The 15476-nt window shown below is 37.3% G+C and overlaps 1 protein-coding gene across 1 annotated transcript in view; it reads right to left on the minus strand.

The window, feature by feature from the left end:
* Positions 1-15476, minus strand: part of SLC22A23 (solute carrier family 22 member 23) — a 92982-nt gene that overhangs the window by 55270 nt on the left and 22236 nt on the right. The window contains exons 2-3 of the mRNA XM_026715086.2: positions 7632-7735; positions 2202-2356 (exon numbers count right to left, since the gene is read on the minus strand). Coding sequence (XP_026570871.1) covers positions 2202-2356; positions 7632-7735 — 259 coding nt within the window. The remainder of the gene's footprint in view (positions 1-2201; positions 2357-7631; positions 7736-15476) is intronic.

Raw genomic sequence — 15476 nt, forward strand, 5'->3', positions numbered from 1 at the left:
CTTTGCATCACATTATGGTGTGCCTGTATCTTTTTATGTGGTATCTTGTGACCTACATTCCATTCCTATGTTTCCAAGGCATATTATGAAAATTTTGTTTGGTACACAAAGATATCAAAGGATATGGGTACTAAATCAGGACATCCAATCTACTCAGATTCAAAATGATCAGCTGTCTCCTGGTTCATCCAACTCAGTAAACACAGTGTTTACTGAGTTTTGGGGATGAGATGGGGTTGTATAAACATAGCCACTGTGGTTTGTTAATCATTGAGCCTACAGCTCAATGCTCAGTCAACTGTGAGGAAGTGTTTTCCAATAAACTATCCTTAGATAAGTCACGCCTTTGCAATGGTTTCAGGGAATATTCCCAGCCCTACCTCAATGATAGGAAGTGATTTCTTCCTATACGGATTTGAAAACCTTTACATATTCGCACTTTTCAAAATTTTACATACAAAAAATATACGTAACAAGGTAGCCATCACATATGACCCAGATGTTTACAATTTGCAAAAAGGAATCTTCAAACAGATTTAGTTTTAAGAACACTGCTTGCAAAAAGCCAACAGATTTATATTCATGTTTTAAATAAATATGCATATAAACATTAACATGGGCTTAAGTTGCAAATGAGGAAGAAATGAGGAAGAATAGGATCACCAGTTGGAATGTAAGAATTTGATAGTAACTGAGGCATACATCAATTGCCTCATCTCTTTACTTGTTGTCAGAGTCCACAGAACAGCTCTGAGAACTTTTTTTCATTTGTGTAGAGAATTTTGGATATAAGCCATTTTTATGACCTTTTACCCTGCACAGTACATTCAGTACTTAATTTTCAGGTGTAACTGCTAGAATTGATTCACATGCACCAAGTTTTCTGACTGAATTTTTTTGAAGTGAGCCTCTTCCCTTCCCTTCCCTCTTTGCCCAAGAAAAGGATTTGTGTTTAAGAAAACTTGTAAAACAAGTAAATAAAGCACAGCTACGTGGCAAGTCCTTTTGCCTATGTGATGTCAATATGAAGACAAGAGCAATACTGATGGATATTTCCTTATCCTAACTCCACATGAACTTGTATTATTAACTTAACTGGGATCTCCCTACATGGGAGTGGATTTGCAGAACAAACTTGCACCATTGCATGGATGACATGCTATTTGTATTCCTCTGAAGACCATTTAGCTCAGGGGTCTCCAACCTTGGCAACTTTAAGCCTGGGGGACTTAAGCTAGCTCGGGACTTCTGGGAGTTGAAATCCTCCAGGCTTAAAGTTGCCAAAGTTGGAGACCCCTGAGCTAGCTGACCTTAACCAATCTTACTAAAATTAATATTTGGCTAGACTACAGAGCCCAGGAAAAAAGACCATAGGAATCTAATTTGATTGATGCAAAGAAATTTATCATTGCCAATAAATATGTACAGTATTATATATGTCCCACCCTGTTAATTGAGGGGATCTTTAATTTTATTCCATAAGAGGGAGAAATAGAGAAAAAACTGAAGATTGTAAAATCCAGGCAAACTGTATTTAGTATATTAGCTGGACATAACGATAAACTGGTTTAATGAACACTTGGCTGATTTCAATGGGATCAATTAGAGAGGGTATTCAAACTGTTTTCTCTGGACAGGTTAACAATTACTATCAGAAAAATGGTCTGTTCTGATCTCAGAACATGTTGTCTAAAGACTGCTTGGAGATCTGGGTGCACAGTATTTTCCCAAAGCAACTCCGCAGTAAGTTTTAATGTGAAATGTTGGCCTTTAGCCTACTTGCAATCGAGATATGTTTTGGTGCAGTGGCCAATCAAAAAGGCATTTGGCTTCAATGTGTAATTATTTTTAATGATGAGATGGAAAAGGCATCTTATATAGTCTATAATCATGCCCTACCCACATATTCCCCAGAGCATCTAACTTGCCATACTTGGTTGGTTAGTTTAAATGTGATCCAAGAGAATATCTACCCCACTCTTAGGTTATCTTCATTCTGCATCGCTTATTCTGGTGTTCTGCCTAACACCATAGCTGCACCAGCCAGTTTGACTAGGTTTTTCAGTAATATGACACAAGAAGAAATTGAGTAATTCATGTAAGCATAATCATACAAAAACACAACCAACAATGACATGAGGCTTATAACATAAACGTTTTTTACAAAGATATCCAAGATGTATTCTGAAGACAATACTCACGTAGTGCATACAAGGAAAGGGTTATTCCAGCCAGGCAAAACCCTTCAAAAAACCTGAGTGTGCTGAACATGGTCACATTCACTGAGAGGGCCACTGTCAGTCCAAATATTAAGATGAGCAACACTGAGAAGAGCAGCACTGGGTGACGACCAACCCTGTCAAAATAAAAGAGGAACAAAAGGAAATGTGTTACATCTTCCATATTATCCATTCGCAAATTAGAATTCAGCACTGGGTACAATGTTCTCCAGCCGATTTCAAAGAACCGATGATTGTTAACCCTTTCCATCAAAATATTCCCAAAATGTTTTGGGGACAGCATCTCGCTGGAGATTTGTGATTCAGATTGGGTTTATTTAAAAAAAAATTATATAAATTGATTTTGGAGCTTCTCTATGTAGAATATAAATTGTGGTATGAAAAATACCACATATAAAAAAGGGAGGGAGGAAGAGAATACAATACGTCTGAAGAAGCTTGTTCCCTCTTACATCTTTTGAAAAATACCTGCATAAAAATGTTCAACCTGACTAAAATGTTGAACTTTGGCTGATATTCTATTGCTTCTAGTTATTTTTTTTCCAATGATTATATGTATCCCTTCGAAACCAAGCTTTCCTGGCCCCAAAAATTGAATGTCATGAAATACAATTGGGAATAAATAATGTCACAAGTATGGTAGCCTTCCACAATAGACACCGTGGATCCAGTCTGTTCTGGAAGAATCAGTTGGGGTTTTTTTTTTAATTTTGTTTAGAGATGTTTATAATCTTCTGGACTTTATTCCAACTCTCTGTAAATTAACAGAAGGACAATAGAAGTGACTATTCTCTGCTTTTATAATTGCAAAATAATTGACACTGAAAGAGTGAAAGGGATTCTGTTCTTTATCTGGTTCTATAAAGGTCAGAGAAACCTACCCCTCTTTCTATGAACAACCATTTTACCAAAGGGAAATTATCAGGCAATTATCTCCCCAATTTAATTCTAAAACATATTATTTACATAGAACTAGATTTATTTGGTACAAGAGGTGTATGTTTGTGAGCCTTCCTTCCTTCCCTCCCTCTTTTTTTCTCTTTTCCTTCCAAATAATTACAACAATAATATTTTTTTAAAAGCACAATTGTTTTTATTTGTTGCTTCACCCTCATTTTATGCAACAAGCATGAAAATGCTGCAGAGGTTTCTTACGTTGCTGAACTGTAGTTCTCAGGAGCTCTAGTCAGCATTGTTAAAATTAAGGGATTTGAGAAATTGTAACTCAGTGGTATCTGGAAAGGCCAGAGATTCTCCACCTCTAATCAAGATCAGGACTCTCCAATCTTCTTGCTCGACATGTAGTCCTCCGCTTACAACCTTCATTTAACGATCGTTTGAAGTTACAACAGCACTGAAAAAAATTGATTTATGACCATTTTTCACATGAACGTTGCGGCATCCCCATGGTCACGTAATCAAAATTTGGATGTTTGGCACCTGATTCATATTTATGATGATTGCAGCATCCCAGGATTATTGGGACGCTGCAACCATCAGCGATCACCTTTTGTGACCTTCTGACAAGCCAAGTCAATGGGGAACTTAATAACTATGCTACTAACTTAGCAACTGCAGTGATTCACTTTTCCAACTGTGGCAAGAAAGGACATAAAATGGGGCAAAACTCACTGAACAGCTGTCTCACTTAGCAACAGAAATTTTGGGCTCAATTGTAGTGACTAGTCAAGGACTACTGTATTTCATATTTTGAGATCAGGCTGTGGGGCACACAAAGAAAATGTTTTTTTTCTTTTTTTGGTGGGGGAGGCAGCTAGTGAGTCGATCATCTGTACCTCTATATCTGTCTGGTTTGGTTCTGCAACCCAACAGGACAGATACAGACTTCAGAGAGTAATTAGGACTGCAGAAAAAACAATTACTACCAACCTGCCTTCAATCGAGGACCTGTATACTACACAGGTCAAAAAGAGGGATGTGAAAATATTTACAGACCCCTCACATCCCGGACATAAATTGTTTCAACTCCTTCCCTCAAAACGACGCTATAGAGCACTGCACAGCAGAACAACTAGACACAAGGGCAGATTTTTCCCAAACGCCATCATTCTGCTAAACAAATAATTCCTTCAACACTGTCCAACTATTTACAAAGTCTGTATTACTATTACTATTAATCTTCTCATCACTCCTTATTGTCCATCCCCTCCCACTTGTGACTGTATGACAGTAACTTTGTGGCTTGTATCCTTACAATTTATATGGAATGTTTCCTAGTATGATTTGATTGCTTATTATACCCTATGACTATCACTAAGTGTTATAACTTATGATTCTTGACTCGATGATTGTATCTTTTCTTTCATGTATACTGAGAGCATTTGCACCAAGACAAATTCCTTGTGTGTACAATCACACTTGGCCAATAAAGAATTCCATTCTGTTCTGTTCTATTCTATTATTTACAGATAATCAATCATTCAACATTTTTATTTTCTAAGAAACATATTGTTTACTTTAACAACTGCATTGTTTAGTGGCTGTTCAAAGTTAAGATGATGCTGAAAAGGTAACTTTACAAACTGTCCTTGCACTTACAACCATTGTAGCGTTCCTCAGTCATGTGATCATCATTTGCAAGGCTCACAGCTGGTTTCCAACAAGCAGAGCTGATAGAGGAGCCGGTGGTAACATCTTAAGTTGTGGTCACATCTCACTTAATGACTGTGGGTAATATCATAAGTCTGGTGTGGTCATATGGCTATTTGCATAATGACCGCATCACTCAGCAATGGATTTACCAGGCCCAATCGTGGTTAAATGAGGATTACCTGGATCTATGAGAATCAGTGTAGAATCCAAAGGAATTCTTTGCAAATAAATATGATTGGAGGTTGGTTCTTTCCTTTAGAACATACTGACTTCCCTTTTCATGTTATTTAAAATAAGCCTTTAAACAACTGAAAAGCGCTGGCATCTAGAAGGTGAAAAGGAAGGTTTCCATAGCTGCATGATGCTCATAAATATAATGTTGGAGATAATGGCAGAAAAATGGTGGATTATAAATATCTGGATCAAAACCTGACTTTGAAAAAGATGATGTCTTTATAGCCAATAAAGGCTTTCTCCTGGCAGTATAGAATTTACCACCAAAAGAAATTCTTTCTTTGCCCTCTCAACTTACCACAAACCTCACCAAATTTCTTCCAGAATATTGAGAGGTCTTTTGGAGAAAATCTGAGGAATGCTAGAGAAATGGTGAGGAGAAGTAGCAGACGTCCTGTTGCTTCGGCAGATATATTTGTAGATGGTTAGATAAATCCCATACCTCATTTTTCTTAGGATTACTATTTACAGCACTATACTTTTTAAAGTTTTTCTAAAATATGAAATTGTCTTGTTCAATGAAAACATTAATGAAAACATTAAAAAGAAAGAAAACGTGTTAGTGAATGGTGAAAATAAAAACAGAAAAAAACACTAAGCCTGTATAATATCCTTTTTTGTGTTGTTTTTCCAAAACCTATGGAATTGCATCAAGCAGCCAGTGAATTCTGTTGGTGTATTTTACATAACCAACTCAGTAGTATTTTTAAAAAAGGCTAGAATAAACCTACTTAACATTATCGTTTCTTAAACATCCATTTGCCATATAATTTAATCTACCCACAGAACAACTCTAAAAGGATTTTTAGGAAATAATTTGTTTTGGTTGGTTTTTGTTTTTGTTTTTAAGGAAATAAAAAAATATCTAGTCCCTAAAATAGCCTGCTTTCCAAATCAGCCAGATCTAGCTAGGAAGCAAAAGCAGGTAAAAATGACATTTATATTATTTACCCTGTTTTTATATTTACCTGTGTTTATATTATTTATTATATTATTTACCCTGTGATAGACTGCAGCCATTATCCAGATAAAAAGCCCCAATGTCTAATCCATATTCAGGTATCCACATGCTTAATAAAACACAGTCTCTGCCTGTTACCAAGCAACTGTAAAATGCTCAAACCTCTAAATCATGATTTTTTTAAAAAATGATATTGTTTACCCAATTCAAATCACAAAATCACCATTAGGTTAATCACCATTAATCCTATAAAACTTGAAGAAAATACAAGCATCTTATATGGATGATTTTCTGATGATTGCTGATGAATATATAATTCTGAGTAAATAAAGTAAGTATAAGGCACATTGAATGGGCTTCAGTTAATATTACACTGATGCATCTTCCCTTCCCATTAACTTCTTGATCAAAACAAGCTCATTGAAAAGCTGCTTGGCCAAATTATCAATTCGAAAAGCCTATCTGGGGAAGTGCCAAGCTATGACAGCAAGGCGAATGGAAATATGTGGAACTGGAGCTGGCGAATTTTTGCCCATGCAGGACTCCTGGCATTAGGAGCTGCAAATATAAATCCTGTATCCGTTTTGCATAGCAACAAGTGGTATAAAAGTTGTTTGAATTGCATACAGATGTGTATGAATGTACAACATTCTACATTCCCAAGCAAGTCACGGCTGAAAAATATATATAAAATATTTCTATTTTGTGCTTTTCTAAATTTAAGAATGAAAGTAATCCCTTTTTTAATACTTGATTATTGGATGCTTCTTTTCAATTTTATCTACAATTCCTAGTTCTTTTCTTACTAGCAATGACTATAGAGATATAAATATTTAGCTGCATTAAAATTCCATACGGGGATAGGACATTTTAGATAAGAAGTACTGTCATTTTCTCTAAAGTACCTCAATAGCTGGGAGATATTGGAAGCTGAATTTCAACATAAAATGGACCTGAAGGTAGCTTTAATTCAAGCACCCCCGTTTAAGCCATCCCCCATTATCTCAAATGCCTTTTATTCTTTAAAATTACTTTATTTAGCACAGCAACAGTACCAATCAATGGCAAGTCATTTGTGAAATACTGTGCTTGTGTATGTGTGCATAAATGTTACTGAAGATTTTTATATCGATAAAACCTAGATGTAAAATATATATAAACCAGTGAGAAAATATGTGCAGAACCAATTAGAGAAAGAAAAGAAGAAAAAGATAGTTAAAGAAGTGACTTTTGATCTTATTCACAGTTGCAAATGAATTTATTATTAACCCTTGTCCCTCTTTAAAATTATATTACAGAAATTCCATCGCATGTTCGACCCTTTTTTTCAATCAAAAAATACAGAAATCAACCATTTCACTTTGTCCCATTTTCAGCAACCTGTGGTTTTATCCTGAACAAGACAGGTCCATTTTTCTTATTCCTGCTAATTCTTTAAAATCCATTCCTCCCCTGTGGGTCTGAAATTCTGGGCTTTTGTGCATTGAAATGGAAACATATGGAAAATATTTAAACATCACCAGAGATGAGAAAATGCCATTTCCTCACGGAGAGCAATTTTGTAATGTTTTAGTTAAACTTACCAATCAGCGATACATCCTGTTATAAGGTAGCCAAAGATTAATCCAACAAGCAGGGAAAACTTCGCAATGTGAACTTTCCAGGCAGAGTCACAGACCAGATCCCACTAAAAAAAGAAAGAAAGAAAGAAAGAAAGGAAAGATGATACACTTAAAATGGACAGGGTTATTTTCATATACTTGGAGCAAGATCACATATAACTATCTAGTACAGGTAGTTCTCTATTTAAAAACATTCTCTTAATGACTACTTGAAGTTACGACGGCACTGAAAAAAGGGACATAATCATTTTTCACCCTTATGACCATTGCAGCATCCCCATGGTCATGTGATCAAAATTCAGACTCTTGGCAACTGGCATGTATTTAAGATGGTTGCAATGCCCTGGAACCATGGGATCACCTTTTTCGACCTCCGGATAAGCAAAGTCAACGGGGAAGCCAGATTCACTTAACAACCAAGTTATAACTTAACAATTGCTGTTATTCACTTAAACAACTGTGGAAAGAAAAGCTGCAACATGGCACAAAACTCACTTAACATCTTGCGTAGCAACAGAAACTTTGGATTCAGTTGTGTCAAGAGGCTACCTGTATGTTCACTACAGCGACTGTCGGTAATTTTACCTTGGTGTTGTCATGTTTACAAAAGGCTAAGAATTGCTTCCCGCATTACACTTTCTCCCTAGAAGCAGCTAGCGAAAAACTAACAGAAGCTGATAAGTAGACCATTTTATAAGATTTTACAATTCTAGTCATTCACTCTTCCTTCCCTCTGGCAATTCAGAGTTTTGACATATATTCTCTGAATATGGAGATCTTCTGTGGTAAACGTATCGATAATAAATCTGTCTAATTTTTAAAAGCAGATTATGTATTTACTAACATCATCTGCTTTTGGTACTAACTTGTGCCAAAAAGAAGTGTCTCCTCTGTCTATTGAATTTATTGCTTTACTTCCATCCCTTTGTTTTCCCTTTTATTTTTCCTTTTTCTATTTCCCATAAGAAAATATTCTAATGGCTCTTTAAAACAGCACCCGGAACTCATTTTTTTTTTGTTTTTCAGTGGAGGTCGATCTCTAAGGTCATTTAAGCGAATGGTAAACAATCGTATTATTTTTCTGTATTCAGAGCAAGTATTAGCAGAGGTTTGGCCAGATCATCCGTAATCAGAGAAGGAAGAGTTATTGTTAAGCTGTTCAGAGTTCTGGGAAGCTTGTATATATCCAGTAACATGAAATGACTCGATAAAATGTGCTTTCTGGCATCTTCTAGAACTAGTCTTCACCTTGAAGAAAATGGGAAGAATTTCAGTTTGTACTGTTAACTACTTAAGGATTTTTAAAGATAGTTTCACATCTCTGAGCCATTTAAATAAAGATTACAGTATCTAAAAGGAAGCAATCTATAGGGATTTATCTGACTAAATATTTAACTCAAACAAATCTTGAGTTTAATCACAATTGCATTCAAGAAGATTTATATCAATATTTTTAATCCTGGAAGCTTTGTCAGAATAGTCAGTTCAGACTGCAAAGACATATTTAAGTGAAGTTCTTTAATTATACTTCCTTCAGGACTTGCCCAAAATCCTAGTTGTTTAGTAATGTTTTTTAGGTTAAGCAGCAAAGGATAGAACTTCAGACAACCAACAGTCAATTCAATAGGAACTATTTTCAGTGTTCCCACATCACAAGAGGATCGAGGCAGAAAGGAAAGGAAATCTCACTAAGTAGATTAACTAACACAAGCAGAAATCTCAGGCAAAATTTGCTGCAATGAATTTTATGTAGCATCAGTGCCAACCAAACTAGATATCCTGCCCTAGCTTTCGTTAAATGCCAGTTAAAAACAATTTAAAAAACCATTAATATTTTTTGGAGAATGGGATGCTTGAGATCCTGCTATGAAGAATCTTCATTGCATGACTTGAGAAAGCTGTTCAACCAAACCAGCACAATAAACAAACACAACAAACTGCCCCATTATCCAAATCTCTTCAATGAACTGTTTAGAGAAGATCTGTCAGACAAAATGGGCAGACAGGAATGCAGACAAGAGCACTAGCATCTGATCCCTTTGTTGAGATAATATTTCTGTGGCACATCTGCTAGCTAGCAGGCATGCTTGCTGCTGCATCATGAGACAGTGTGGCTAAACCACAACAAACCGGGTTTCCTAGATTTCTCCACAAACACTTCTTTCATGGCAAGAGCAGTCTAACCACAGTTTTCTTTATGAAGGAAGTTCATCACAGATACGAGATTCTGCAGAGAAGATTCAAGCCAGGTGCAAAAGACGAGCAGTTTGGCTCTGATCCTCTATAGACAGATCAAAACGTTGTTGTAACTTCTGCACATGTGTTGCTCCACTGAGTTACAGCACAACTGCATCGCTTAGTGATGGCATTCCCTGAAGTTCTAGTTGCTATTGTTAACCAAATCCCACAGTTGTTAGGGAAGGTAACTTCCTGCTGGCTTCCCACAGCCAAGTCAGTGGGGAAGCTAGCAGGAAATTGCAATTCCCAGGCAACTCGCAAGCAAGCAGAGGCAGGTGAGTGACTGCTGTCAGATGAAGGTGTAAGGAAAGGTGAGGAAGGGTACACATACGGCCAGTGTGGTGCAAGCAGAAAGGGAGGGTGCCCAAATGAGAAAGACAGCCCAGCAATTTGTCACCTTCTCTGCTGGCTTCCCTATTGATGTTCTGGGGAAACAGCAGGGAAGGTTGCAAATGGTGATCATGAGAACACAGGACACTGCAACCTGTCACATGTGTTAGCTGGTTGTCAAGGACCCAGATTGGATTATGTGACCACAGGGATGCTGGGATAACCAGACTATCCAGTCCATAATCATAATTGATTTAGCACTGTTCTAACTTTGAACAGTTGCTGAACCAATGATGATAGGTGAAGGACTATCTGTAATAGAAACCAAAGCTATGTATCATATCTACAACTCATTCTGTCAATACCATGAAATGAAACTTGGAAAAGAGCAGATAGAAGAGGTAAATTTTTCCCTCTATCTTGACCACAAAATCAATAGCGTACACAAAATTGACAAAGAAATATTGCATTAGAATAGCAGCATGGCTCAGCTTTAATTGGGTAAAATCAATCCTCCCAACAAATGGGCAATGCCAGGGCAAGAGCAAGCGCTTTCAACACCACGGTTTTTCTAGCCATAAAAGATATGAAACAGAAAAGCTTGGGGCCATACAACATGCAATGGAAATATGAATGCTAAAAATCTCACTCAGATATTAGTTCACAAATAGGGAAATTCAGCTCAGCAATGGATTAACTTCAAAGATGTCTCAGCAACGGACTACCTTCAAAGATGTCATAAAAACAGCATAAAAATCTAATCTAAGTAGACAGGACACATTGTACATTTACCTGACAATAGGTATACCTGGTGGTGGCCCCAAAATTACATACACTTACTTTAACGATCTTCTACAAGATGGAGGATATAGAGATGGCCTTGTGTTCAATATAGGGACCAAATGTAAATGCCAAGATAATGATTACTATCTAAATTCTTCGTCTCTTTCCAGCAGGTACAAACAGATCATCTGCCCAATAAAGTACCAGATTATGAATATCAAATCATTCTGGAACATTTTAAGTGTATTTCTTTCTCTACTCCCAAGCAATCTTGACAGGATGCATGTGAACCAAGACCAAATTTCTTGTCCTTCCAAGACAACTGTGCCACATACTTTTGAAAAGCTTGACCTGTTTTCATTATTTAGAAATATTATTTGGAACATTCTTTTATCGATTTCTTTAAAGTAACAGGCTCTGTTCCAGTTATTTGAGAAGAGTGAAAAGCCAGAGTTTATTTCCAATCTTTCGCTTGGAAATTCTTCTATCCAACACCTCTCTACTTCATCTTACTAAAAAGACATTATTTCAATCTACTAATTCCCTATTTCCTAACCTGCTGTTTTCTAACACGCATGGCACTGCAACAACCAGAGTCTCCAGGAAGAATGGCCCCGCAGCCTAGGAATGTGCTGACTTGAAGTTGCATCCTACTTAGAAAGTACCAAGTTGGAAAAGGCTAGTCTTAACTTTTAAAATATTTGAAGATAGACAGTGATCAATCTTACTAATGAATAGCTCCTTTTGCAAGCAATGCTTATCTACCATATTTTGAAAGCCCCACAGCTACAATATCTAAACATACAGCAGTCATAACCATCAGCCTCAAAACTCATCCATAAGCCAATCTCAAAAATGTTGAGGTGCATCTTGAGTATGACAGTGTACTAGCAAAGCAATAGTTTGCAATGTCTCACTTTTTCTAGGCTGCTCCCAGCACTCTCACCAATCGTCTTGTTTGCCCAAATGTCTGACTCAAGTGCTCTTAAAGCAGGCCTCTCTCTGTTTGCATGGTGCCCTCAGGATAACTAATGTCTCATTATTATTGTTGGTTGCAACAGTCCGCCAGATTTTAGACTGTCTTTGATATTTTTATTGATATTGGGATAGGCGTATTGTCACAGAACGTAAGCTGTTCCAAGTGAAGTTGCCTTTTTCAATTGACTGATGGTGGTTTTGTCAATGTTCAAGTGGGGTCCAGATGAGATAGATAGATAGATATGATATATATATATATATATATGACAAATAATGTCCCCAAGAATGTCAGATCAGGCAGTCTGATTGGCAAGAATGCCAGGTATGCTGTGCTCTGCTATTCTCACCACCAAAGGAGTGTGAAATCTTACATTTACACCTTTGAAGTGAAAAGAGCTCAATTGTTAACTGATCCTTCAGCTACTATGCAGAACATTTTGAAAAAGTGAAGCCATGAAAAAGGCTTTTTAGGGATTCCTCTGGAGGAACAGATTCATGAGCAGATACCAACACCTTTGTTTTTAAATAAGTGCGCCACTGCTTTACGTACATTGTGTGGGCAGTAATTCTCCACCCCATCCCAAGTGTGCCTATATAATCACATGTAACTATATTTGCTCATATCCTTAAAAGCAGATCATTAGCTTGGATGGAGGCTTGTCCAATGGGAGGTCTAAGGACATTCTCAATCATCCAGGTCATGGTTGTCCCAAAGGTGTTTTTCCTAAAGACAACTGGGCTTTCTTGGGTTTTTTTCTTGAAAATATTTCGCTTCTCGTCCAAGAAACATCTTTAGTTCAGAAAACTCCAGGTGCCTTTTGGAAAAGCATCTTTGGGATTGTCCAGCTGGAGGTTACTAGGATCAGAAGGCTGAGCTTCTAGGAATCTACTGTGGATTCCCCTGGCCATTTTAGCAATCAAAATTGTTGCTATAAAATATCTATCTCAATTAGAACTATAGATTTGGAAGGTACCTCCAAAGTCAACTAGCCCGCCTCCAGGCAGGGCAAAAAACTGATTAAAAGAAACTGGCATGAACTTTGGCTTGAAAACATAAAGGAGGACATTTAATCAGCTTCCAAGACAGCTGGTTACCCTCTCAACAGTATGCTGTACTCTCAGGAAATGCTTCCTAAATGTTTTGTTAGCCTTTTTTCCTTATCACCTGAACCCAAGAGTTGAGTTTTTTTTTCTATTTTTGCTTATTGTTTTTCTAGCCTAGGTGATTTTTTTTTTTGATGGCTAGGATCACCCGAGGAACTATATTAAATTTATCTACAGGCTTGCAATTACACTTTCCATGTGTTTACGGGCCACAGATGCAAGATGTTCATCACTAATACAAACGACAGCTCTTCCAATATACAAAGACAGCTCACATGTCATGCCTCATCAGTCCTAATTCCAGACTACACATTCCTAATTCCTCCAATCTTCCTCATTGACTTGGTTTGCAGGAGCCAGTGATTCAAAGGTTCCTGTCCAGATGTAACACCTTCCTGGAGGAAACGATCAAAGTCATCCTAGCCTATTTATAGAATAATCGACCCGTAAGTTTCAATATTTAGAAACATCCCAAGATTTAATACCTTTGCATACATGAATCTAAGGCGGGGAGTTGTGTTGCAGGCTACAGTATAGCAGAAACCAAGGGTTTATCTCTTTATAAGCATAACTATGTAGCTATCAGACATGTCTTTTACTGAAACTAGGACTTTTCTGCAGTAGCACCCAAACTTTGATTCAAACTCTCCAGAAAAGCTTTAATTAGCTTCATTACTGCTTGTGCATTCTAAACAAACTTCTCAACTCTTTATTTTATAGCTTTGTTGCCATAGAAACATGAAAAGGGGAGGGTGATTTTGTCATATGTCTGAGTCATTACTCATATCACTATTCATACTATTAACTCTTTATTTTTTCCCGTCTACCTTTTATCCATACCTGACCCCTTTTTCTTTCTTGTCCATTTTACTAGCCCAGGGGTCCTTACATTTTATGGTGCCAGGAACCTTTAAAATAACCAATTGTGAGAGAACAATCCTCTCCATGAATAATACAGACTGTAGAGTTGGGACCCCCAGAAACAATAAATGATGTTGATCTCCTTCAAATCTATTCTTGATTCATGACGTACGGTTTAAAAACCGCAGATCTAGTCCCTTGATACCACCAAGAACTGATGCACAGAATCTAGATCTAAATCTGTATGTACAGAATTGCTTTATTAATTTCACCGAGTTGACTCAAAAATACTTCTGACTCATCGGATCAAAGCTTGAATGTTTAATACTTCAGTATAATCAAGATAACCTCTGCTCAAGACACAGGAGGTGTATACATACACTGGAAGGAATGCTCCTTAACCTTAACAGCTACCTCTGAGTAACGGTTTGTTATTATGCACATCCCAAAATAGTATAGCCCCAAAGATTGTGATTCCTGTATATTCTCCTGTTTTTCAGTGGCTTTAAACCAGCTGAGGCAAAACTGAAGTCAGTTGCCATTTCATGTTACATATTGATTGGGCAAACTAATTTACTAAGATAATCTACCCTTTTGACATTCTGTCTCTCTGAATAATATAACTTGGTGTTACAGTTCCTAATGTAGTGCCTGATGGAACTTCCCTGACCACAAAGCTTCAGCACTGAAAAGGCAGAAGGATGCTTTCAACCCAGACTCTTGAGTGCACAGTCTTTCAACAGGGCCTTGACATGTCCTGTTAACCTTAAACAACACCGGTCAACATCATCACCTACTTCCAAGGCCTAATTTCTAATTTGCTGGATTTGTTTCTATATTTAAAAATACACATAAGATGCATCTGAGAGGGGTTTTTTTTTTGAAGCCTAATAATCAATGAAATAGGACTTGAACCAAATTGTCATTTGCACAATGGCGAAATGCAATAATCAGGAATCCAAGACAGCTTATGATGGGTAAATGGTCAGTAAAAAAAAACATTATGTTCCACAGGACCTCTAAATGAGCAAAAGCAAAAAATGCTGAAGAAGCTTCTTGGATGAGAAGCAAAACATCTTCAAAGAAAAACCAGAAATTCCAGTTGCCTCTAGAAAAAGCACCTTTTGGACAAGCAAAAAGAAGTTAGTTTGGGCTCAATCCATCACAAACATGGTTCCAAGAAGGTCTTCCTCTACTAAATGGAAGATCTTTCACTGTATTTGACAATTCAACAGGCTTATCTGTAAGAACTATCTGAACAGAGGGCTGCTGCTTTCAGTTCCAAGCACCTTCAATTATGCAACCGACCCCTACAAGCAATTCCATGCTTAGAATGCAAAGGACTCGCCCCTGGCAAGAGATTCAATCTGGCTTGGAAACCCCCCCACAATTTTAGGGATCATCTTCGTGATAAACTTGCCCCAGGAAATCAACCAGTCAACTGAATAGGAGAGGAGGAGGAGGAGGAGGAGGAGATGGGGAGACCTGACAAACACTTTCAATCAACATGGT

Source organism: Pseudonaja textilis, chromosome 3 (assembly GCF_049901715.1).
Source record: "Pseudonaja textilis isolate UNSWEBS1 chromosome 3, rPseTex1.2, whole genome shotgun sequence".
Lineage (NCBI taxonomy): Eukaryota > Metazoa > Chordata > Lepidosauria > Squamata > Elapidae > Pseudonaja > Pseudonaja textilis.